General features: G+C 46.4%; 2 protein-coding genes across 5 annotated transcripts in view; one reads left to right on the top strand and one right to left on the bottom strand.

Moving 5' to 3' along the window:
* The window catches only part of CEP250 (centrosomal protein 250), a 28,011-nt gene extending 15,957 nt beyond the window's left edge, over window positions 1-12,054 (bottom strand). For 2 of the 4 annotated variants that reach the window (XM_038159202.1, XM_038159203.1), the window contains exons 1-18: window positions 11,391-12,054; window positions 11,027-11,188; window positions 10,770-10,826; window positions 9,991-10,073; window positions 9,260-9,425; window positions 8,491-8,597; window positions 7,039-7,266; window positions 6,356-6,452; window positions 5,775-5,873; window positions 4,852-5,013; window positions 4,377-4,555; window positions 3,739-3,921; window positions 3,467-3,611; window positions 3,040-3,186; window positions 2,637-2,867; window positions 1,129-1,322; window positions 640-767; window positions 295-461 (exon numbers count right to left, since the gene is read on the bottom strand). In XM_038159202.1, the coding sequence (XP_038015130.1) occupies window positions 295-461; window positions 640-767; window positions 1,129-1,322; window positions 2,637-2,867; window positions 3,040-3,186; window positions 3,467-3,611; window positions 3,739-3,921; window positions 4,377-4,555; window positions 4,852-5,013; window positions 5,775-5,873; window positions 6,356-6,452; window positions 7,039-7,266; window positions 8,491-8,597; window positions 9,260-9,425; window positions 9,991-10,073; window positions 10,770-10,826; window positions 11,027-11,188; window positions 11,391-11,723 (2,868 nt within the window). In that variant the 5' untranslated portion in view covers window positions 11,724-12,054. The remainder of the gene's footprint in view (window positions 1-294; window positions 462-639; window positions 768-1,128; window positions 1,323-2,636; window positions 2,868-3,039; window positions 3,187-3,466; window positions 3,612-3,738; window positions 3,922-4,376; window positions 4,556-4,851; window positions 5,014-5,774; window positions 5,874-6,355; window positions 6,453-7,038; window positions 7,267-8,490; window positions 8,598-9,259; window positions 9,426-9,990; window positions 10,074-10,769; window positions 10,827-11,026; window positions 11,189-11,390) is intronic. The other 2 variants (XM_038159204.1, XM_038159205.1) reach the window with 2 other exon arrangements.
* Window positions 12,055-15,661: 3,607 nt separating this feature from the next.
* GDF5 (growth differentiation factor 5) lies at window positions 15,662-18,729 on the top strand. Its single transcript, XM_038159206.1, has 2 exons — window positions 15,662-16,295; window positions 17,839-18,729. Exons 1-2 carry the CDS (start codon window positions 15,662-15,664, stop codon window positions 18,705-18,707), a joined length of 1,503 nt encoding a protein of 500 aa, XP_038015134.1. The 3' UTR covers window positions 18,708-18,729.
* Window positions 18,730-24,593: the final 5,864 nt, after the last annotated feature.

The raw sequence follows: 24,593 nt of genomic DNA, 5'->3' as shown, positions 1-24,593 counted from the left end.
GGTGGGACTCGAGGATGATCCTGCCCCGGGCTGCCACGCTCTGGGTGGGCACTGCCCAGCCTGCTCTGGAACTCCCCTTACACCCTCACTGAAGCCGTGGCTGCGTTTACTGTCCCAGCACCATCCTGGGGGCCTTCATGCACCTCCAAGTCTGAGCTGCTGGCTCTGCTGCCCAGCCCAGCAGCGGGAGGCCTCTGGCAGAGGATTGCTGCCCTTTCACACCCTCAGCCTCTGCTTGCGCTACACCAACCCACAGGGCTGGCTTGGACAATTCAGAAGCATTTTGTCCCCTACCAGGTCTTGCAGGAGCTTCTTTATTTCCAGTTGCTGAGCAGTTCCCTGAAGTCTGAGGCTTTCGTGATGCTGCTGCTCTGCCTGCAGGAGCTGTTGAGCTGTGTCTTCTTCCTGCCTCCTCAGAGCTCTCTCTGCTTCCAGCTCATGTTGCAGGCACTTCACTTCTCCTGCAAACAAGACCAACAGCAAGAGTCAGAGTCTTTACTGACTTTACTGACCTCAGGCCCTTTCAGTGCCTCCAGCCCCACCACTCCTCAGAAGCCCTGTGAACAGAGGTGGCTTTGCTGGGTGCTTAGCTACTCTAGGCAGGGGCAGCACCACAAACAAAGCACATGAGTTTCTCACCTTCTATCACCTCCTTGGCCTGTGTGACTATGAGAACTTGAGCCTCCAGATGATTTCTGGTGATCTCCAGCTGTGATATCTGCTGCTGAGCAGCAAACAACCTGGACTGCAGGCTCTCCTTTGCTGACCTACAAGTTGCAGATACAGAGAGACATGAGTTGCTTGCTCCAGACGCCCTCAGCCGGTTGTTCCAGGACAAACGTGGCTCAAGATCCCCACAGCTGAGGATGGAAAATGGGTCAACTGGAAACTCGTCCAGGGAAGGCACATCAGTACCGTTTCAAGAGCAGAGCAGGGCCCTCTGAGGGACTGCCCAGGCCTTCCTTATGGCCTGGCCTAGCACAGACTGCCCAGCCCAACTTGGCCTCAGCAGCCAAATCCACACCTGAAAAGCACAGAGGATACAATAAACCCCTGTGTAGTGTTTACCACCTTTATCATTACAGCTCTTCAGCCCTGTTCTGCCCAGGGTTTGCTCCCTGCCTTTACCTGGTCTCTGCCAGCTGCCTGGAAAGGTCATGTTGGTGGCGCTCTGTGGCTGCCAGGCGGCCCTCAAGGTCAGCCTTCTCCCGGCCCAGCAGCTCCTTCTCTCGGCACACCTGGGCCAGTTCCTGCCCTCGGTCAGAGGATTCCTGGCGCAGCTGCTCCAGAGCCCTGCTCAATGACTCTTGCTCCTGGGAAACCTGCAAGTGGGACAAGGTACAGCTCGAGCCCTCCCTCGGGAGCCCTGTGCAGAGCCAGCCAGTGCCACCTCACAGGCAGCCAGAGGACAAGGGGCACCTGTGCTCTGGGCTCAAAGATTCCCAGCATCTGCCCTGTGCAGCTCTGACAGCCTGGCCTGCCAAAAGCCTCTGGAGCTGTTACCTTGGAAGTGCTGTGTCAGGCCCTGCTGCCTTGCCTGCGACCAGACAGCTCCTTCCCAACAAACATCCCTACTCCAAACTCTGTGTTGTCACCCAAAACCACTGCATCTTCCCAAACTACCACTTGGCAAACAAAATTTCTCTCTGCATCTATTTCAGTGCTGGACATTTTCAGGAAGGTTGGGGAAAACAATTTTGCTTCCTGAATCATGGGAAAATATAGAGGATATTCCCCTTCTATAACAAAATCCACATCAAAGTGTCATGTCCTCACATATTTTTAATCAACTCTCTGCAATTAGAGGATGCTTGGCGTGGAAACGGCTCTTGTGCTGAGCAGACATTTAGTGACTGATGGATGTCTGGCTGATGTGGCCAAAGCAAAATCTCTGCTGTGCTTTTGCCAAACCTACCACATTCCCCAGAACTGAGACTGACTGACAGAGACCATGTGGAACAAAGCCTTCCCTTGCAGCTAGCCTGTAACACCCAATCCAAACCTCCCCTGGCCCACTGCTTGTGGCTGTTTCCTCTTCTCCTGTCCCTTGTGCCCTGGAAGCAGAGCCTGACCCTCAGCTGGCTGCAGCTTCCTGCCACAGGGAGTTGTAGAGAGCAAGAAGGTGGCCGCTGAGCCTCCTTTGCTCCAGGCTGAGACCCCCAGCTCCCTCAGCCGCCCCTGGTCACACCTGTGCTCCAGACCCTTCCCCAGCTCCATTCCCTTCTCTGGACACGCTCCAACTTCATGACAAAAAGCATCAAGAGAATCATACAGATCTGTTTGGGTTTTTTTTTCAGAAAAAGGATTCAGAGCTAGAGAGTTTGATCCTTTTGCCACAGTTTGATTCTTTTGCCACCCACTCAGAGTCATGGATAACATAATTATCTCTTCGCAACTTCTCAAGAGCCAAAAAAGAGGCCAACAAAGACAGGTGGTCTAAAAGACTCTTTAGAAACAGAGGAAAATTCTGAGAACTGTGAAACAGCTCTGCAAGCCACCCACACATTTCCAGAAAGGAGCAAGCCTTGTGACCTCTAGCACTACCACATGTCCCCTTGACAAAACCACTGCAGAATCCACCAGGTAAAGCTTCCCTCATCCAAGCAGCCCAGTGGATGCACTATACTTTTGGTCACCTGATGGAATTTGTCCTGAGTTTCTGCTTTCTCCTCTCCTAGTGTCCTAAGCTCCAGCCACAGTTCCTCCCGTTGCTCCTCTGCTTCCTTGAGTAACTGCTCTAGCCGGGCTTTCTCTGCACAGAGCTCTTTGTTTGCTCTTTCACAGAAGTTCAACTTCTCCTGCTCACAGATCTTGGCTCTCTCCATCTCATCCACTTTAGCAGACAAAACTTCCTTCTCTTGCTCCAGCTAGAGTCACAGAAACATAGAGGAAATAAAGTACAGGAAGAATTACTATGAAAGATTGGTTCAGACACAAAAGGAACACTGCCACAGTCAGTTGGGCAGATTGTGCTAAGAAGGCTGAGAAGAGCAGCAGCTGGAGACAAACATCTGGCACATCTCTGGCAATTCCACTCACCTGCCACACATATTTGTTCAGCTGAACTTTGTCCAGTGCAAGAGCTTCATTGATGCTACTCATCTTCGCTGCTGCAGCCTGTAGATCAGCTCTTTCAGCATTCAGCTTGTTCTGAGCCCCTGTCAGCTCTGCCACTGACCGCTCTGCCTGGAGAGGAAAAAGAACACTGGGACAACAAGGGCAGCAAAATCCTGGACTGCAGGCAGCCACTCCACCTCCTCTGGGTGTCTTTGACTTATTCCTAGGGCAGAGCTCTCAGTAAGATCATGGGGACCAATGATCCCAAAGAGCCTGTCTGATTGAATCACCATTTTCCAAGAAGAACAACAGTGTTCCTCTCTTCTACTGCCAGAAACAGCATCTCAGGTGATCTTGGCGGCACAGCTCCCACTCCCACAAGTGCTGCCTAGGAACAAGGTGTCCATACCTTCTCCAGAGCCATGGCAAACTCATCCTTCTCTTGCTCCAGCAGATCCTTCTGAAGTTGCAATTTCTCCAGTGTCTGTCTCTTGACTACCAACTCGCTCTGCAGTAATGAGTGTTTTTCCTCAAGTGCAGCCAAGTCCTTCATTCTATGATGAGGGGAAAGAGGTTTTTATAGAAGAACAGTCTATGCTACAAGAGAGGAGCAGGACCATTCGTTTCTTCACACTGGGCCTCCTCAAGCCCAGCACTGCCAGAGAAAGCTTTAACACTCACAGGAGCTCCTGCTCATGGCGTGCTCTCTCCATCCTGTCCTGCTGCTCTGCCTTTTCTGCCTGGGCTGACTCTTCCTTCATCTTCAGCTCAGCGTTACTCTGACGCAGACATGAAGCTTCTTGCTCCCTTAATCCAAGCTGTTCCTGTAGCTCTTCCCTAGTTTTCTCAAGGTTTGCACAGTCACTGCAGAGACAAGGCTCAGTCAGAAGAACCAAGAGGCCTGAAGAGTCAGCAATGCCTTTCTCAGCACTCCAGGACGGAGCTGGGGGCAGCGGGCTAAGGAAGACCTTGCTCTTTCCCTCTCAAGGAAATCCTCCAGAGGCAAAGGGAAAGGAAGGCAGGATTTTGCCTTCCTTCAGTGAGAAGCACTGGCTGGGCAGGGGCACGCAAAGAACAGAATTCAGGGAAGCAGCACGGCGAGAAGAAGGAGTCTTCTATTCCAACATTGGCTCTGCATCTCCCAGACAGCCTTGGCAGTCACAGTAGAGCATGAAAAACCCAGACAGGACGATGCTCAAGAGCCACACTGAGGCCTACACATGGTAGGCAGGTGATTCTTCACCCAGGACACCTCTGACCTCCCCGACCTGGAAGCAGATTGCTTCTGGAATGCAGGAGGAGGAGAAGGAGACACTCACCTTCTGAGTGTTTCTACTAAAGACTGAAGGTGCTGTTGGTGGCTGCTGGACTTCTTGCATTTCTCCTCCAGTTGCTCAAGCCTTTGCAGCACCTCCCTGCACTTCTCTTCCTGATGCCTCTGCTGCTGCAGCAGGAATTTGTTTGAGTCCTGCCTAGCAGAAAGCTCTTCTCTCAGGGCCTGCAGGAACAGGCAGGGAAAGAGCACAAATGAGCAGGGAAGGTGGCTCCAGAGAGCTGGAAGAAACAACTAGCAGAGACAACTCCCCTGAAGGCAAAAGCTGTGCTGAGAGGGTGGGCATCAAGGAGAGAAAAGCAGTAGAACACAGAGCTGGGAAGACCAGCAAAGCAGTGCAGGAGCAGGAGTATGAAGGAGCAAAGAAGTGCCTCAAGTGGCTGAGCAAATGGAAAGGTGTCAAGCTGTGCAAGGCCTCAGCACTGAGCCTGTGGCCACTGGGGAAGACACAAAGCTCTCACCTGTGCTGCCCCTCGCATCCTTGCCAGTGCTTCCAGAACCAGTCTAAAGGCATGCCCTGTATCAACAGATCTCGGAGCTGAGAAGATGTGCCCAGAGTCTGCGTGCTGGGAACTGCCAGTGCAGATAATGCTGACCATGCTGTCACTGTCATCTAACACCATCTGAAAGTCCACATCCAGCTGTTAGTCTTTGCTCATTTTACTTGGTTTTCTTTATCTTGTTCTTGTTTTCCTCCCACTTTACTCTGGAGTCATTAAAATCTCAATTTTCTCGTTTCTTCAGTCCACAAAGGTTTGTCCCTGTGGCTACACGTACTCCTGGGATTTCTGAATATAGATACTCTTCGCAAGTGTGAAGTGGCTGGAGGCTGCCTGAACACTGACTTTCTTGCAGCTGTGTAGAAGAGCTGACAACTAAACCCTTCTCTATTAAGAGAACTTTAGGACTAAGTTAAAGCTACCCCTGAAAGTTGTGTTTCTGGGGAGATTACAATGGTCAGTGAACACTGAGGGAAGGAGCAGAGCTGGCAAGTGCATCGACTTGCATCGAAAGTGACCTTTCACAAAGATCTGAAGAACAGACTCATTGCTCAAAGAGGGTGGGGGAATTGCCCAAGAAACACGGGAACACAAATGTCAAGTAGCACACTTTGAAAACACAGTCCGAGAGAGACCTTAGTGGGGTGGTGAAGGCAAAGGTACTGAAACTTCTAATGGCTCAATGAATTATCACAGCACAGCAACTCACAAGCTAGAACAGGTTCTGTGTCAGAAAAGTGGTCTAAAAATTAAACAGGCAATGGCAGTTAACACAGATAGTACACAACATGTATCTCTAGTCCTTAGGCCAGTCTGTTGCCTTCCTCAAATACTTCAAAATCAAATTTACAGGGATGTGTTCCCTGTACCAGGTCTGTACTCACCTCAGTGATGTTTTTAATGAGCTTTTGAAGGAAAAGATTCTCTTCTTTGGTACTGTTAGTCAATGAAGCTGCAAATTCTTTTTCTATCCAACTTGATTCCTGAGAACAGAATAAAGAAAGGGTGGGCACGGAAGAGCTGCTCTCATCTGCAGCATTCCCATTCTCAGTAGCAGTCACACTGCTAAGTCTCAGCTCTAGTGATTCCAGTATATTCCTGTCCATATCTATTCCATTTCTTCTCTACTAAAACTATGAGGAAGACCAAAAGCTAGTTTTTACAGACTGCTATTAAACGGTCAGTTCCAAGGAGCTCTGATCCTAAGAGACCTAAAGTCACAGGCAGAAGAGCATTGCTGCCACCCCTCAGAGGAAGACACCTGAACTGTCTGCAGTTCCTCTGGCACTGCCTGCATCTGGACTGACTCCACATCTGCTGAAGACACAAGAAAATTTTTGGCAAGGTGCCTGATGTTCCCATGCACTGGGCATCTTTACCACTGCTTCTCCTGAGGAAGCCACGCCTCTGTGTTCAGGCTGGAGAGCAAACACTGGGCTATCTCCCAGGTAAAGGTAAAACATACTAGAATCTCCACTGTGTCGTTAAGTGTTTTCATGGTCTTCTCCTTCTCCTCGTTCTGCTTCTGAGACTGTACAAGCAAGGCTGAGAGTTCCATCACCCTGAGAAGAGAAGGTCTACGTGCCATTCCAGAAGCTTTGCACACCAGCACCTGTTAAAGAGCCAAGCAGCTCCCCAAAGCATAGCATAGCAAAGTTCAACCCAGAAACACAGCAAAGGCAGCATTCATCCCTACAGGTTAATAGGCTTGATGTTGCAAAATGGCACTTCTTGCCCCAAAGGCCTCTGCACTCAGTCTTGCAAGGAACTGTCAGCACAGAGGTGCTGCAGTGCTTATGGTGGCCCTAGGCAAATTCCTCCCAACTCCTTCAGCACAGCCCTGAGAAGTAAAAAGGCTGTACAAGAAGCACAACTCTCTTTATGCTGAACTCAGTTTTTCACCAAGAATCAGTTAACAGCAAAAGCACTATCAGAGGCTATCTCTTTTTCAGTCTTGTCTTACTTGGCAGAATTTCTGTCAGGCAGATACTTTTTTCCATCCTTTCTGTTGAAGGCAAGAGTTTGACTGGGGACAGATACAGGGCTGTCTGTGCAGGGCTGTTCTAAATGTGAGCACAGCCCGTCTGTGAACCCAAGAAGCTGCCACAAAAGATAATGCTGGTAATAGCAAAGTTAAAACACCTTTACCTGTCCTGAAGCTCTTTCTTCTCCACGTCACACGTGACTTGTAAGGCTATCACTTCCTCAGCTGTCTGGTTTATTTTTGGCTCCACTTGCTCCTCTGCCTTATCCTTCAGGACAGGTTTACCCAGAGGGATGGACTCCCTGAGCTGCACACAGGAGCTCAGGCGAGAGCACTTCACAAGAATAGATCCAGAAAGCCTCATCTGTTCTGCCTTCAGCTCTGACAAATCTCTGAAGAGGAACCAAGAAAGAGCCAATGTTCCCTCCACCATCTTTATCAGCTGATTCACTTCTGAAGCATGTAATCATGCATCAGGAAGAGATGGCAGGCAAGGTGACTTCTTTGCTGGGGACAAGTCTTTGGTCTGACACTGGACACATCCTGACAGCTGAGCAATGACTTTACCAGGTAGCCAAGTGTGGAGTCTGTTTTCTTCCCAGATATAAGAAGTAAGATATGGCACAGGCCAGAAGGCCTGAAGCCCCTCTAATTACTCTTATTAACATACTGTAATTATCATTACTAGATATTAAGAATTTTACCAAGATCCCCAGCTTTTATATACTCTGCTCTTGCGTGCTGTGTTATCCCCACTTGGACTGCTAAGAAGCTCAAGACTATAGCTATATAATAAAACATTTCAGAAAGGTGGTGTAAGAATCAGCCTGAAATGCTGTAACATAAAAGCACAAACAACACAAGGACTAAATAGCAGGTCAGGCAGACTCTACACAATAGGGAACACTTATAATCAATTAAGACAAATGGCTTACAGTAACCCAGAGTTTGAAAGTGCATGTTGACACCAGAAGGTACTACTATGGCTATACTATTTTTCTTGGGAGAAAAGAACTTCAGAGAGCGCAAGAACAAGAACACAATCATAAAAAGAGGTATCAAACTAAACAAAATAAATTGGACAAATGCAGTAACAGGGTAGAGAAGCTATTCTTTCTCTCAGTAATTCTGGAAAAGGAGTAAGTGGATACAAACTGACCAGAATAAATGTATCCTGGAAATGAAAAGGGAAAATATATGCATTAATCATCTTTCTCTTAGGAGCAGTGGGAAATCTGGTTAAGATTTTTTAAAGGCAGATTTTTATAATTTCATAAAAGGGACCACTCTATACGCTGCATGCACAGCTTCAGTGAGTCTCTCATGTATCCACGCATTTCTGTGCCTGTGTTCACATGCCCACATATCACCACAGTCATCGCCTGCTCAGAGCCTCTGCTGCCCTCATGGCCCAAGCCCTTCAGCTTTATCTGAAGACCAGCAGCCAGCAACTCTTCTGAGAACAGCCCAAAGCATGAATGGCATTGCTTCTGACTGCCAAAGCAGAAATCCTATTTCTGCTGGAACTAATGCAACATCAAGGTTCAAAAAGCAGGACCCAAAAGCAAGCAAGCCACACTTTTGCTGCAGGAGATCTTGGCTCAGCCTCCACTCACCGGTCCGTGGCAGTCTTCATCTCCAGGAAATGGCGGCGGAAGGTCACCACCTGCCGCCACAGGCCAAGCAGACGGGCATGTTCCCCCCTTAAGTAGCTGTCATAAAGCTAAACATGCAAAGACAAAAAGAAACGCCAATTCAGCCTTCACTGTCACTGTAACATCTCTCAGACAGGAGAGAGTAAATCACCATCACCAGGTGCCTTTTAATAACTACTGCACCAGGGGCATCAAGGACTGAAGAGGCAGCACAGAGGCCCACAGAAGGGAATCATCTGCCCAGAAAGGAACACCTACACTTCTCCTGTAGCAGTGGGTAGCAGCAGAGAAAGCTGATCTTGGTTCACCACCTCAAAGTCCCGGCAGAGGAACAGAAACAAAAGCTCCTTCAAGCCCAGTGCCAGGTTGGCTTACAACAGGCAGTCAGTAGAAGAGACCTGTCTTGTTCCTGTGTTGGCCACTTTGAATCAGAACACACACAGACCTCTCTGGTCTCAATTGCTCAAAACAAAGATTAAGGAACTATTAAAGAGATAAGTGTTCCTGTGACTGCCCTACAGTGCCCAGCTCTACCTTCTCGACCAAGCAGTGCAGTCACAGAAGGTGGGCATCTCCCCCCAGCACCCTCTGCTGACACTCTTCCCTCCCACACCCCTGTCCAGCACCAGTACATCCTCAGCAGAGCCACAGCCTCCACACAGCAAGTTCTCTGTGCCAGGAATAAAACGCATTCCCATTCCCCTCTGGCATTCCCTTGGCCCATCCTCACCTCACGTTCACTGCGCCATTCACTCTCCTTCAACTCCAGCTCCTCCCGGGCCCTCATCCAATCCACCGTCAGTTTCCCAACATCTTCTTTGAGGACGGAATTAACCTCACTGGCTTTATCGAGGTGCTCCCGCAGGAGAGTGTTCACTTCTGCCAGATTCTCACACCTTGGAAAGAGAGAGAAACAACAATGAGGTCACTGAACAACAGCTCTCCAGCATTCCTGTGATATTTTCCAGCTCCCTTAACACTGACTTTGTTTTCTGAGAGGCAGTAAAAGCACTTTACAGGGTTAACTAAGATCTCTCTATGATGACAACCTCATGTGCTTCTCTGTGCTTTGAGCTTTCAATTTCTATCCACAATTTTGGTTTCCCCTTCAACCTTGATGATGCCCACAGGTAACAATTTGCCCCCTCTTCATGCTGATGGTCACTGGATGTATCACTTTTCTATAGCACTGTCCAGAGTTGTTCACCTACTGAACCACAGAATAATTTTGGCTGGAAAGGGACCTTTCACCAGAATACACACCCACTTCCCCACTCAAAGCAGAGCCACTCAGCACACAGCACTATTACTGCACCACAGAAAGCAGATTGTGGACCTTTCTCCTGCCAAAGCACCTTGCCCAACCGCTTCCCTTGGGCAACCAGGTAGCACTGACAGGTTTTCCTTCACTTCCATGAGCATCCAGGATACCAAGTATGACAAAATGCTTCTTCCTTGTACCTTTGCTGCTCCTCTTCCACCTGAAGCAGTGCTTTCTCCAGGCTGTGGTCTGCTGTGGCTTCCCACCTGCCTGGAAGGGATCCCTTTAAGAAGAAAGGAAATGTTTAGTCAAATGATAGTGTTTCCTTCACTACTGTCAGCATCCACATCCACCATTTTCCCATCCATTTGTTGGGTATCTCAGGAGCTCATGGCTTCTTTCTGGTATAACAGTGTTGTGACTACAGGGAGGAAGGAAAGGGTGTTAGTGTGAGTAGCTCTCCTCACTCTCCCACAGCTATGTGTCCTCACTTTATGACCTCTAGTGCTGATCTGGACTTGAAGCCCAGGAATGCTCTCCTATTCTTCCACCCTTTGGCTTCTAGGTTTACTTTAGCTATGAAGCAGAAAGAAATGCATAGAGTCAGTTCTGTATGTTAACTATCAGCCTTCCTGACTTCCAAAAGAGCTGTTTCAACTGGTTCTTTCTCCAGGACAGGTATCATGTAACATGCAGCACAGTCCTCTCCTGAGACCCAGGACAAATGTAACTCCAATGAAGCACTCTTTCACAAATTAAAATCCTCAGCTGGGTTTTCTGGACTTGCATTTCTGGGACTACTGACTGCTCTAAGAATGACAAATGGACAAAACACCGATGGGAAAATTCACAGTGTTTCTCTAAACCTCAGACAGTAAAAATCTGCTTTCTTGTAATTAGATTGCGGAGGATTTTTATTGGTCTGCATTTGGGAACATCAGATACACCCTTTTTAGTTCATAATCTGCAGCACACTCACCCCTCCAGCTTTCACTTGCTGCTCCAACTCTCGACACCAGGTCTGGTACTGCAGTACCTGAATGGATACAGAGAATGAAGATGAGAGAAGCAGCTTGTTATAGGCTCCGCTCACCCCACATTAACCTTTCTCTGACTCTGTCCAGCACAGTGATTCTGATACGCTCAACAAGAAATCACTGCAATATAGGGAAGCTTCACTTTAATACGACAGAGATTGGGGCGGGCTTTCTTTCAGGCGTAGCACTGTCCGCTCACCTGAGACAGCGGCAGCAAGCAGAACGACGGGACAGGTGCAGGCAGCTCTACTTGACCTGCGGGCCCCGCGTACCCCGAGCCAACATTCCGCTGTTCAAGGGGGTCCTTGAAGCGACCGAAATGAGTTTTCAAACTTGCTCTGCAAGCAAACCGGCCCGACTCCTGCCCGGGACAAACCCTGCTAACGGGGCCGAAGAGCAGCGATGCTGCAGGCACCGAGATCAGGAGGGGCTCGGCAGCGAGACCGCTGCCCCCGGGCGCTCCCGGGGCCTCCCCGCGGCCCGCGGGCTCCCGCCGAGTCCCCCTGGGCGGCGCGGGCGGTCCTGCACCCCCTCCCCGCCGCCGGGCACCGCCCGCTCCTCACCTCGTCCTGCAGCTGCCGCACCAGCCCCGCCTGGCGCTGCTGCGCCTCCTCCGCGCTCCGCAGCCGCTGCCGCAGCGAGCCCGGGCTGAGCTCGCCACGGTCCGCGTTGCCCGCCATGGCCGGCCCGGCCCAGCCCGCCCAGAGGGTCCCGCCCCGCCGGCCGCGGGAGGAGCGGCTCCCCGGGGCCGCCCGGAGGCAGCGCAGGCTCCGTGAGGGGCGGCGCGGCCTTCCCGTGGCGGGCCCGGCGCTGGCTGCTGTCGGCGCTTCCGCTCCGCCGCGCCGGCAGGGACTGTGAGCAGAAAACACAGTGATCGTGAACCCTTCCAGCTTCATCGGCAATTGCTATGAGAGTTAGTTAAGTTAAACCCATTGCTAAAAATATGTTTCATTTTGTATTTGGCTGCTGAATAACGCTGGCTTGTTTTTAGTCCCTGCTTTTTCCCGTGACAGTGAATGCTTCGTCGCTGACATTCTGGTTTTTTTTAAAAGAGGTGGAATAAATGAATTGCCACCAAAATTCTCTATGGTCAGCGAAGTAATTTGGGATCTTGGGATCTCTCTCTCAAATCTTGAATCATTTAAGCATGCTTCTATTGCAAAGATGAACCATACCTATCAAAGGCATCTCAGGCTAATTAACATTGTATACCAAATGGAGGGACTCTGCTAGTGAATAGGCTTGAAGAAGCTTGAAACAAACCCTGAATTTCTCTAAGTGGTAACAGGCAGAGGTACCAAAAATTACAAAAAAAAAAAAAAAAAATCACTTAATTCAGAGTTGGGGCAATAAGGTACATCTTGTGGAATCAAGAAACAAAAATAACACTCTCACTCAGGATATTCCATGTTTCTATGATTCTGTGCTTTGTAGTTCACTACTGTTTGCAGATCTAGCCAAGTTTATGGAAAACCAATGACACAATTATTTCTTTGGACTTCCAACTTTTCATTTATCAGCGCAACATTGTTTTAAATTATGCCACCTTCACATGGAAGTGGAAACATCATTACATTTGTTTTGCTCTGGCACAAGATAAGCAAGTTTTAATTATAACATCTATAGGTTTTGTGTAATTCTTTCCTTGTGAAAAGCACAGAGCTGTTAAGTTCCTTCCTAAATTATAACTTCACACTGTTAAAAAACAGTTGCCCAACAGCTATGGTGCAGAGGTCTAAATCCTCACAGAAATAGAATGATAATTAGTTTCAATAAGCAAAACAATGTGACAGCAAATGGCCTAATATATGGAGTTAACTCAATCTTGTAAGTCCTTTTTGGAAATTAGTCCATCTGGGAAAGGACAATGAATTTCCTGATGGATCACTATAAAGACTTCCATGTGCAGCTTCAATTGCAAGTTTGCAATTGAGCAGAGAGCAAATTCTAACCCTTGGCATCACATATCCAATGCAGCTGCTCATCCTCAGGGAGGGGCAGTGTTGTCAACACTATGAAATCTTCCTCTGGCTCCCCAGAGTGATCTTTTCCTCTAGACCATGCTGAACATCCAGAAGGGCTGAGGTTGTCTGAGAAGGTGTCACAGCTCATATAGGCATAATGTCAGGATCTGGAGAACAGGAGGCAAGGTGCTTCCAGGGAGCAGGGACACAGGTGGCCCTCCCTTTTCAAATCCCAGCCCACACCGTGTGAGGGAGGAGCTGCTGTCACAGAACAGCTCAGGAGGACAAGTGGGCTATGTGAACCCAGCCACTCGAGGGTGCACAGAAATGAGGCTGGTGGCGAGCAGTGAGAGGCTTGGAACACCACTTCCACTGTGTCCTGTATCCAGAGCCTCACCAGCAGGAGGGTTTCTAGCCACATATTGAACATATCAGTGGAGTTTGAGTTTAGCCAGCTGGAATGACTCCACTTTGGTGTAGGGATCATAGGAACCCCCCAGTCTGTGGGTCTTGTTCAGGGTCAGCTTTCCACTCGGGGGTCTGTGGGGCTCAGTGCACTCTACAGCACCCGTGCTCCCGTGGTTCTAAGCACTGGGATGGCATTTGCTTCCAGAGAGCCTCTTTTTAAGAGAGAGATTAGTTTGCACACCTTGTTATGCTTACTTTTCCTTTTCTTTCTGTCTAGCTCTGTCCAGCCCACTAAGATTTTTTAATCTCAGACATGTAAACATTCTTTGAACATATCAATGATCATGCTTTAATTTGATTTACTGAGACAAGGCCCATTTAATCACATTGTCCTGCCTCCTGCTCTTTCACGTCCCATCTCATAAATAATTTGTAAATCTGTTTGCAAATCTCAGCCAAGTTTGATAGAGCAAACGACTTTTTAAAGATATTAAATTCTTACAAGCAATGTGAAAACTGGAAGCTGGATTGATTAAAAGTAGAAACTCAACATTTAGCTACTTTTGTGGCTTACTGGCAAGCCAATCAAAACCTCCATGGTGCAGAGCCAGACACAGCACACCACCCAGCAGAAAGGTGGGCAATATGGGAAGGATAAAGTGATGGCATGGCTGGGAGGGCCATGGAATGGTGTGGAGTGACTGCTGAGGAATGGTTTCACCAGAGGTGACTCCCAGGAGAAGCTGCTTTATTTTGTAGGGAAATATCAAAAGCACAACTGACATCAGAGGAAGGGCCATTAGATCAAAATCAGGAGGATCATGATTTGAATCTACCTTACTGTAACATCTGTAAAATCACTGAACTCTATCCTTCAGTTCCTCCGTCAAAACAAGTGAAGCATTCAGAGCTCCTCATGTCATGCAGGTTGTTCTTTATGAAAGCAGTTCACTGTTTCTGATACTGGTCAGGGTGGGTGGGGAACGCTACAGCACACACAGAACAAGCTAAAAGGTGGTTTTCCTTTTACCTTTCATCTTAACGCAAAAAGAAAAGCAATTGCAGGAGAAGGACTGGGCTTTGCATCAGTGCAAGATGAGAGATGGGTCCCAGTAATCCCTGTGAGTCCAGCCCAGTGCCTCCTTTCCCGAAGGCTCATTTAGAACAATAGTTTGTTTTTTGCAGGTCACGAAAGACACACGTGGCTGAAAGCTGCAGGACAGCCCTGACAGCAGGGAGCGCTGGTTTTGACCCGCAGCCTTCTTGGGGCCCCGGGGTCAGCAGCTCTTGGACATTTTGCATCTGAAATTAAAACAAAGGCACTGGGTGTTCAGCAGTCTCGGGAGGAAAGACAGGGTTCGGCCTGTCTCCAGCTCCCGAGTGGCTCTGCAGAAGGAGGAGGAGGATGGCTGCCTGCAGGGTGCACTGCTGCCCCGCTGCACCGCGCCCGCCCCGCGGGGCATCCCCTCCGGCAGAAGCTGCTTCTCCAGCTGGGCTGACACGGGTTTCTTTAAGCACAGCAATAAATAAGCCAAAATACACTGACTGCAGGCACGGCCCTGTTTGTGTAAAATTAAATGTTATCCTCGTTAAGCGCCTGCGTTACAGCACAGCCCTTCAGTCACAGGGGGACGGAGTGAAGGCACTGTTAGAAGTTCTCTAGAAAAAGAGCTACATGAGTTATTTCTAAATTAGTTTATGTATGTGTCCAGTGGACTGTGTGACAGCTCTCAGTTGTTGATCTTGCAGTTTGTGCTGTCTAAACGTGAAGTTCATCGAGGGCTGAGGCAGAGGTCATACTGCCACTTGAAAAGGCATCCTCTGGAGTTTTGAGCCTGTGGAGCTGTTTCACATGAGGCAGAGTATGACTCATGCTAATGAAAAGGGTAAAGAAGATTTTTTTTAAGAAATATATCGCAGTTAAATTAGTTTAGACAGCATGACATCAGAGAGTAATTAAATAGGTTTGTTGGAATTCCGTTTCCAATTCCAGAGTTCAGGTTTGTAAAAGATTTCTGAGCACCTGCAGGCCTCTGTGTGTGAAATATTTTCACTGGAAAGGATTCAAAACTCAAAACTTTAAAAAAACCTTTTAACACAGAGGCAGCATTACGCCATTCTTCCTTCTTGGAAAAAAAAAAAAAACCCTTGGATTTAAACAAGACTCCTTCAAGTTTTCAGTCAGTTTTACAGAAGAAAACGAGGTGGTAAACTTTCTCTTTTCAAGAACAAGTTCTTTATAGCTGCTAACTGAAGTCAGGGGAGATCGTATCTGAGTACATGAGCATTTCCACTATGGGACTGGATACAAGTATTGAACAACGATATTTGAAATGTTTTAATCTCAAACGAAAACCATTTTTGCCAACTTTGGTTTTTAATTTCTTTCATGTTTTCTTCTGCCAAACTGGAGGAACCTTTTCTGAGTTTTTCTTTAGTGGCATTCAGAGGAAGACCAGAGGATGAAAATCCTGCATTTTCTCACTTTACTGCTTTGGCATTTGACTTGGCTGTCTCTGGATCTAGTTCCTGTAGCGCTGAGTAATTCTGAAGCAGGCCAGGGTAATCCAGGATCTAAACTAGGTTTTTTGAAAGCAGAAGGAAAGGAGAGGAATCCCTCCACACGGGCAGGTACGTTGAGGACTGCAAGCCATGGATACAGTGCTGGGACCTCAAAGGCCAGGACTAAAAGCAGTGCTGTTCAGGCAGGAGCTCTGCTGGCCAAGAACGATGACTCAAAGAAGGTTCCCTCAAGAACAGCAGCCACGGAGGGCAAGGTAGGACATCTCCCCAGCAGACCTTCTGGAGTAAGGACAGTGACTCCAAAGGTTCAAAATCTTAGCAGCAAGGTGGCTTTGAAAAAAACTGGCACAAGCAGTACTGACACTGATTCTTTCAAAACCAAAAAGACTAAAGAGCCTGTAACCCAGAGGGAAGCTAAGGAAACTTTCCGACATCCCCCGATAACGCCACATGAATACATGCTCTCTTTGTACAGGACTCTCTCAGATGCAGAAAGAAAGGGTGTTAATGGAAGTGTAAAACTGGAGGCTGGACTTGCCAATACCATAACCAGCTTTATAGACAAAGGACAAGGTAAGAAAGGAGCTTGTGTGTGAGTGAATGTGGACAGAGAGAGATGTCGGAGTGTGCTTATAAATGCAGAGAGTATTGGAAAATAATCATGCTTTGGTAAAGTCAAATAGCTCTTTTTAATGTAAATGAAATCACACAACTTTGCTGCAGATTTTGTCCTCCTGCCTTATCTTGGAAAACTCATTTACAGGCAGAACTAGATGGTTGTGTGGCAGCCAAAGAAAACATTAGGAAGTATTTTAGATGCATATTGTTGAAAATCAATCAGTCTTTGCATGCTTAGGTGTTTAAAAACCTTTCACATTTTTGTCTTATTTTCTTTCTAGCTAGCTGGAAACTAGCTCATGGAAAGAGCTAATGTTAGATTGTAGTGTGCCTAAAAACATATAATATCCTAAGAACAGAGCAATTCTGTTAAAAAAACTCAGTCAGGTTTGTTCAAGGTAGAATTGTGAGGAACTACACTGCAGACCCAGGGGTCATTATCCTGTGGGGTGGGTGTATCTGTACTACCTTAAAACTTTCAGGTAGCATCAAGGAGCCCACAGCTCAGCACAGGCTACCAAGGGTAATAACATCCAGGACTCCAGAACTTGCAGCTTAACATTCCTGTTCCAAACACTTCTGGAAATTTGGGCTAGTGTCTGCTTTCACAGGAGAAATAACCAGCCTCCCAATGAATGATGTTCACCTCACCACCCTGCTTTGGGAACCCCATCTTGCTTCCAGTGACATTTGTAAGAGTTTTGTCACATTCTCAAGGAAGCAACACAGCTGGTGAAGGAATTGTGATGAAAGACGCACCAGGACTGGATTTGTTTGTCATCTCTTCATTAATAGCTTGGCTGCTGGGAAGAGAGGTTGCACTGCTCACAAGTGCTGCCTTCAGGTTCCCAGCTTGCCACTGGAAGGCTCTGTTAATGTCACCTCACTGGAATGAATATGGCTCAGCCATATTCTTCACCACCTGAAGCAAGTGAATATAAAGTCAGGATAAAGAGGAATATTTTTCTCCCCAGTTTGAAAAATTGTGAATTATGTGCGGTTTAGTTAATTAGGCAATTATCCTTATGTCTGGCAGTTCCTGGGGATGCTGGTTTTAAAGGACTAATTTACTATTGCATCATCTAAGGGTAAATTTGCTCATGTTTGGAGCCAGCATAAGGTCTGGCCGCCACTGAAGCTCTCTTTCAGTAATTTAAGTAGGATATAAGTGGTAAATAGGTCCTGTGAATGCTCAGCCCTGAAAAAGTATTATTTTTCAACTAGCTAATCCCAACTTTGAAGGTAGAAAATGCCTTCTGGTGAAAGAAAGGAGATTTCTACAAGGCAGACTCAGAAACTCATTTCTCTGGTGAGTCCCTGAGTTCTTCTGAAGCCTCTGCATGGAGCTGGGGCTGATCCCTTAGACAAAAATTGCTCTTTCTGTTCAGTGGGCTAACTTCAAGGCTTATAAGCAAATTTGAGTAAAACCATTAAGAACTGAATAAGTGATATTGCTCTGTGCTTGATACACATTTAAAAATCTGTGTGCTTTTTTTAGATGAGCGAGCACCAACTATACGAAAACAAAAATATATTTTTGACATCAGTGCATTAGAAAAAGATGGTTTGCTGGGAGCAGAGCTTCGAATATTGAGAAAAAAACCTTCTGATACATGGAAGTCTCATTCTTCTGGAAAAACTTCCCAAGTAAAATTATTTAGTTGCTCTACAAACCGACAAGCCTCAACACTCTTGGACTCTCGGGCTGTTAGCATCACTGATACACCCAAGTGGGAAGTGTTTGACATCTGGAAACTTTTCAGAAACTTTAAAAACTTGGTTAACTTGTGTTTTGAACTGGAAACTTTTGACAGGGGGAGAGCTGTTGATCTCAGGAGCGTGGGATTTAATAGAACAGGAAGACAGGTCAATGAAAAGGCTCTGTTCTTGGTGTTTGGGAGGACAAAAAAAAGAGACTTATTCTTCAATGAAATCAAAGCTAGATCCGGCCAAGATGACAAAACTGTTTATGAGTACTTATTCAACCAGAGACGGAAGAGAAGAGCTCCTCTAGCAACACGGCAAGGGAAGAGGCCCACCAAGAATCTGAAGGCAAGGTGTAGCAGAAAAGCCCTCCACGTGAATTTTAAGGATATGGGCTGGGATGACTGGATAATAGCCCCTCTGGAGTATGAGGCATATCACTGCGAAGGGCTCTGTGAATTCCCCCTCCGATCCCACCTGGAGCCCACCAACCATGCAGTTATCCAGACTTTAATGAACTCGATGGACCCCGAGTCCACGCCCCCGACTTGCTGTGTCCCAACCCGGCTGAGCCCCATCAGCATCCTTTTCATTGACTCTGCAAACAACGTGGTCTACAAGCAGTACGAGGACATGGTGGTGGAGTCTTGTGGCTGTAGGTAGCAGAACAGTTGCTCACATGAATATGTTATGAAAGGTAATTTGACACATTGGACATAACTTCTCCTCAAACAAGGTTAACTAGATTTCTTACCCCTAGGGTAAGTATGTTTACAAGGATGTAGCAACAAATCCAGTGTTTCTGCGTCTCTCCATGGACATATTTCAGTAGCATTTGGATGCTGTCACACAGCTGGATTTAAGGCCTTGTGCCGCTGGCAACACAGGACTGACTCTAAGTGAAGTCCATGACAGAGAAGATGATATCTGTACACCTTGAGATCTGCTTTTAGCCTCGAGGCAGTGGATAGAGATGGTATCAGTGAGCTGTGGATATGACCTGTTTGTTCCTTGAACATTGTCTTTGAGGATGAATTTCTGTCTGATTCCCATGTGTTTTGTCCATTCATAAATGTGAGAAAAGAGTCCCAATGTTGAGAAGAGTTGTGTTCTGGTGTGCCCCCATCTTGGTGTAAATAGTTGCACTGTAATATGATTTCCTTCTGATTAGCTCTTGAAACTATGCATATATAAAATGGGGTCATTAAATATAATATGTTGGCTTAGTTTTAAGTTTTACATAAAGATAGGTGATGCAGGAGGTATTTGCTTCCATGTATGTTTTCCTCCAAGCTACACATCTTTCTTAAGTATCCATCTTTCCATTATTATGTAGCAAAATATATTATTCTGTATAAGGTCCAAGTTGTTCTCAAGTGCTCATAGTAAAAGTGTTCAATTATTGCATAAGATGTAATAAATTATTGACAGAATGCTGCATTGTGCCTAGCTGTCCAACTCTGCACAATTATAACACAATTAAGAAATGGTTTTATGGTTTTGTACAATAAATACAAGAAAAAGGGACTTTTCCATGCAGCAGAATACCAGGAGTATGCAAAACATGTCTATGTATTTTGCTGCCACAGAGAGAAACTGTGGAAACATTGAAAGAAAGATCTGAAAGGAAGGCCTGGTTTGAGCTGGTGGGGAATGACACTGTGACTTGATGTGTCTGGGACAAAAATTAGTTATGCAGATGGTTGCAAAAGAGCTTTGGTATCCATTTATTCCAGCCTCCAAAGGCTGTATGCTTGTATATTCCCTTTATCTATTACAGACATGGACTATAAATGGGATTGCTCCTGTATGTTTCTACCCACAAAACTAGGTACCAAATGTTCAACTACAGATGGATCAGAAAGGTCCTATGAACCAACAGAAATTACTGAAGGAGTTTATCAATAGAAGAAAATAAAAATGCTAAGGTTTGATATTGCTTAGACCATCAAGTCATAAGACTTCCTGGCTCTGCACAGCATCACTGGTGTGGTAGAGGCAGGGAGCTGAGTACAGTCCCCAAGGTCCTTCTGTTCATGACCCCAGTCTGGACATGCTCAAGCTCACACCAGCAGCAAACCATCCTAAATTCCTGACCAATGGCCATAAACAGCAACATAAAGCTCTGCCCTTCCTCCTGCACTCTCTGGGTAGCTCAGCCTTTAACCAGCTTAATGCACCTGGATAAGCAGCCTTGCTGCCAGACACCTGGGGAACCTCGGTGCAGGGGACCTGCCCTGTGCCCTCACCTGCTGCTCGGGGATGCAGAACAGCCCTGCAGGGAGATTTGGTCTGTGGGATTTGCTCAGTGGTCATTCCTGCCTGCAGAGACTGACACTGCCTGGTTTTCCTACCTGCAGGGACTGCCCACCTGCTGCAAACCCGGGGACCAGAAAGCTGCCCCTGCCGGGACGGTGAATGCCCAGCATGCAGGGCAGCAGGCATGTAGAATGAGGAGCACTTGAAGCTCCTTTGTAAAAAGTGTATGAGAAATTCGGGTGTTTTATGGGTCTTTTCAGTGTGTCAGGGCTACCTGCAGGGATTCCCCATCTCCCTTCCAGCCTGTCAGTGTCCCCTCCCAGGTCCTGCTCTTCCTCATCCTCATGGAGCCTTAGGCCAGGCACAGCAGTTACTGACCCCAGCACTACCTGCCTTTCACCAGCCAGTCTTTCAAAACTACAAGTTTAAGCTTTACTAAAACCTGATTTAAATACCTCTGATTTTTACTGTTGCTACAGTAGGAGGGAAAACATTCCCCTGCCAAGTCCAAAGCCAGGAGGGCAGTTCAGGCTTTTTTTTCCCCCCAGTCTTTTCAAGCAGTTTTTTCCCCTGCTCCTGGCTGTTCTCAGGTATGTTTGCAGCTTCCTCTAGTGCTGGCTCCAGCTATCTCTGGGAGAGGTTTGCTAGATGACCATGACTAAGGGTTGTCTCCTTTCTTCCTTAGGCAAGTGCTGCTCCCACTCTCTAGGAATGCTGTTTGCACATTCCCAAGGAAATCTCTGCTCTGATGTGTGGGACACAGCTGTGCCATGCCAGTTACTAGCCACACAGGCGTGTTCCTCAATGGCTAAGGGGGATCAGTTTAAAATAGCAAATACTGCCTCTTTAAATACACTTGAAGCAAATCTAAGCTAAGACAAGTTAACTCCTGGGATTAGGACAGCCTGCATGGGGCAGTTTACTTCAGTACACCTGGGTTCATCAAGTGCTGTAACAACTGTGGTGGACAGGAGCACTGGTGTTACACATGAGGCATGATAGTTTGGAAATCTGAGGAGGAAAATTCCAGTTCAGTTCACACTGCAGAGCTGGGGATCAGCCTGAGAGTCCTGGTGAGGCTGGTCATGATATTAAGTTTCTAAAACCTAACAGGTATTAACCGCTCAGAGATTCTTTCTTGCTGTCCTTGTATGAGTTTTTCAATGCATGAATTGAGCAAAATAAAAGCTCAGGTTAGTATTTAAATTGAGTATGTATCAGCATCTAAATGGAAAAATATGCCATGGTTTTGCAATTATCCCAAAGCAAACAGTATGATCTGAGAAAAACTTAAAAGAAATACTGTCAAACTAAAGTCTTAACAAACACCCTTTGGTAATCATTCAAAAGCCTATGTTCTGCTTGATGGGAGTTATACCTAGAAAGGAAAATAAAAAACCAAATCACCAGTAGGTCTGTAATATCAGTTTAAACAAATTTGAAACTACAGACAGTAAAATGCTGGATTCATAATGGATTATTACTGCTTCAAAAATGTCTTTGCCAAAACAGAAGCAGTTTAAGCCCAAGTGTCTGGGTTAGGAGGTAACATGACATTCAGTTTGTTTGGCTGGTCTCTCAAATGTGGTGACATCCAGAAGAGACAGCCCTGGCACTGCTCAAGTTTGGTTCAGCTCAAAGTGAGGAGTTTATAATCATGGGCATAGGAATAAGGTAGGGTTTTTTCACTTTTAGGTCTTAATTTGAGCATTCTTGGTTTATGCCATTAGCTATAAATCAATATTGTGATGTCCAGAGTGTCCTTTTGCATTCACATTGTGAAATTGTCTGATAAGTCTGGAAATTGCAGTTCTACACTATTTTGTTCTGGGATGTTCTATTGACTTTGCCCATGGTGTAGATGTGTACTAGCATATAGGTGCTTTATTGGTACATTGGTGGAGGCATTTGAATCCCCTGGCACAAACTTCTGTCTTCTCACAAATTGTTGCCAATCTTGTCAAGACCTTACATGGCAATCTGCAGTTTCAGTTACCTGGCATGTGGACAGAAACAGGCATTGAAACTTCCCAAGGTACATGAATGGCATGGATGAGCACAAAAGAAAGACCCAAGCAGGGGTCACTTAATCTTCATTTCCCTCCAAACCCAGGGGTTTAGGAATAGGGCACACCCTGGAGTTGAGACACGGCACAGAAACTGGAGAGGAACAGGGAACCTGACATTGGCCAAGGAAGTGGTGGAGTCACCCATCCCTGGAAGCTCAGCAAACAAGCAGATGTAACATTTGCTGATGTGGTTTAGTGGAAGTCTTTTCCAACCTGAGTGATTCTGTGACTCTATGACTGCAGGAGTTTGGCACTACTTTCTTTAGCCAGGTCGTTATATAAAGTGCAAAGATAGACACCCTAAATTATTGTTACGGCTTTCTTCCCATGGGTGAGTTGGTGTGAGCAACTGGATGGCAGAAACCTGAGCTGTAAAGCAATACAGGTTAAAAGTTTAGGTTTCCACCTTTATGATGGCAGGTTTCACTCTCTCACTGAGAATGCCTCATTTGTATTTACTTTTTAGGGTCATTATCTGTCCCATGAGAGTCTTTGTGAAGGTCCAAATTTCAAATAAACAGTACACTATAAGACAGGTATGTGTGGATAATTTTTGTTGCATTTGGCTAAAATATGGGTACTAAGCTCAATAGGTAAACATAAAAGTATGCCATTGAAAACAATGCATTCCCATTAGTGTTTGAATATGTGCCTAAACTCCGTGTACACTTTTACATGGTTATGTCATTTCCTGTGTAAAATGGGCTTGTTTATACAGCAGCCATATGAAAGATGCAGGAACCCGCTATGTGGGCTATTTGAAGCTTTCTTTAAGAAACATAAAAACCCCTTGACCCTTGTATAATAAAAGGTGTTAAAAGATACTGCTTTTATAACATCTTAGCCAAGACTAATAAGAATGTACAAAGCAAACAATTTTTTTTTTTTACTCCATAGTCCTGGTCAATCATGTTATTTTATGGATTTACTATTGCTGTTGAGGAGTAAAATGATATTTAAAATTAAAATTGCAGGAGATTTCATTGCTTCTCAACAAATCCAATAAACAATAATCTTAACATTTTTTAAAAAACAGTAAATACAGAGCAGTAAATGCACTTTGCTGAGTACTCAGAATAGCCCATTTATTCTGTCATTCCGAGTTCACTGATGTCCCTGTTTGCCTGGTTGTTTTTTTTCAGAACTAGTTTCAACTTTCTGCAGTGATTTGGCCAGCTGAAGTAATGCAAATGGATTCAGTTTCCCCTGATGTCATTTTGAAGGGCACAGCTGTCAAGAAAAAATGACTTAGTCAACAATAACAGTGATTAATTGGCTGACCCTCTGCTAGGGGACAGAAAATGTGCTTTTCACTGTTTTTTTGTCTTAGAATCTATTTGATATAATATCTTAAGCAATAATTTGCCATCCAGGCATCCAGGCTGAGCAGCCCCTGCCCATCATATTGCCAGAGAAATGCCATTAAATGAATTAAATTGAACAAAAATGAAGGTATTGCTTCTGCACATCCAATTTCCATCTGCCTGTTTTTACACAATGCCATTGATTGTGGCATAAAGTCAGAAATAAGGCTTTAACTGATAAAACCAGAGACATTTCAGTTTGCTCATGCAAATGCCTTCAAAACATTAATCTTTCTCTGGAAATTTTAGAAGAGAAGCACAACTTGGGTCTTCCCCATGCCGAGAGAAGGAGATGAATACCTTCCCCACAGCTCTCTTTTCTGCAAAGGTGAAACAAGGCTCATAAACTTCAGATGGCAAAGAAGTCATTAACTCGTAGGGTTGGTGATCAGGTTACAGGAACCCAGCTAGGGAGGATTTAAGGGCTAAAGGCAGCGAGGGGAGAAGCAGGAGGAGGTGCTTTAAGGGAATGTGGCTGGGGGAGAGGACCTGCGGACAAGTGGCTCTTGTGGGGATGCAGACAGGCAGCCCCCACCGCAGGGGCTGAGACGGGGTGAAAGACTGAATACTAAGGTGGGGCAAACACAGGAGGAACTACAGAGTGGATGCACCTCCAAGAGCACAGGAGCTGGGTGGATGGCTGTGCTGCAGGGGGAACGCACACATCCCAGGTGACAAACACCAGGACAAGAGGATGCAGACTCGAGGTGTGCCAGGGGAGGTTCAGGTTGGCCACCAGGAAGAATTTCTTCACAAAGAGTTGTCAAGCATTGGCAGGGTCTGCTCAGGGAGGTGGTGAAGTCACCATCCCTGGAGCTGTTGAAGAAACAACTGGATGTGACGCTCAGTGCTGTGGT

This window comes from Motacilla alba, chromosome 20 (assembly GCF_015832195.1).
Source record: "Motacilla alba alba isolate MOTALB_02 chromosome 20, Motacilla_alba_V1.0_pri, whole genome shotgun sequence".
Classification (NCBI taxonomy): domain Eukaryota; kingdom Metazoa; phylum Chordata; class Aves; order Passeriformes; family Motacillidae; genus Motacilla; species Motacilla alba.
The sequence above is the reverse complement of the archived record's forward strand: the minus strand, read 5'-3'. Positions and strand labels throughout refer to the sequence as shown.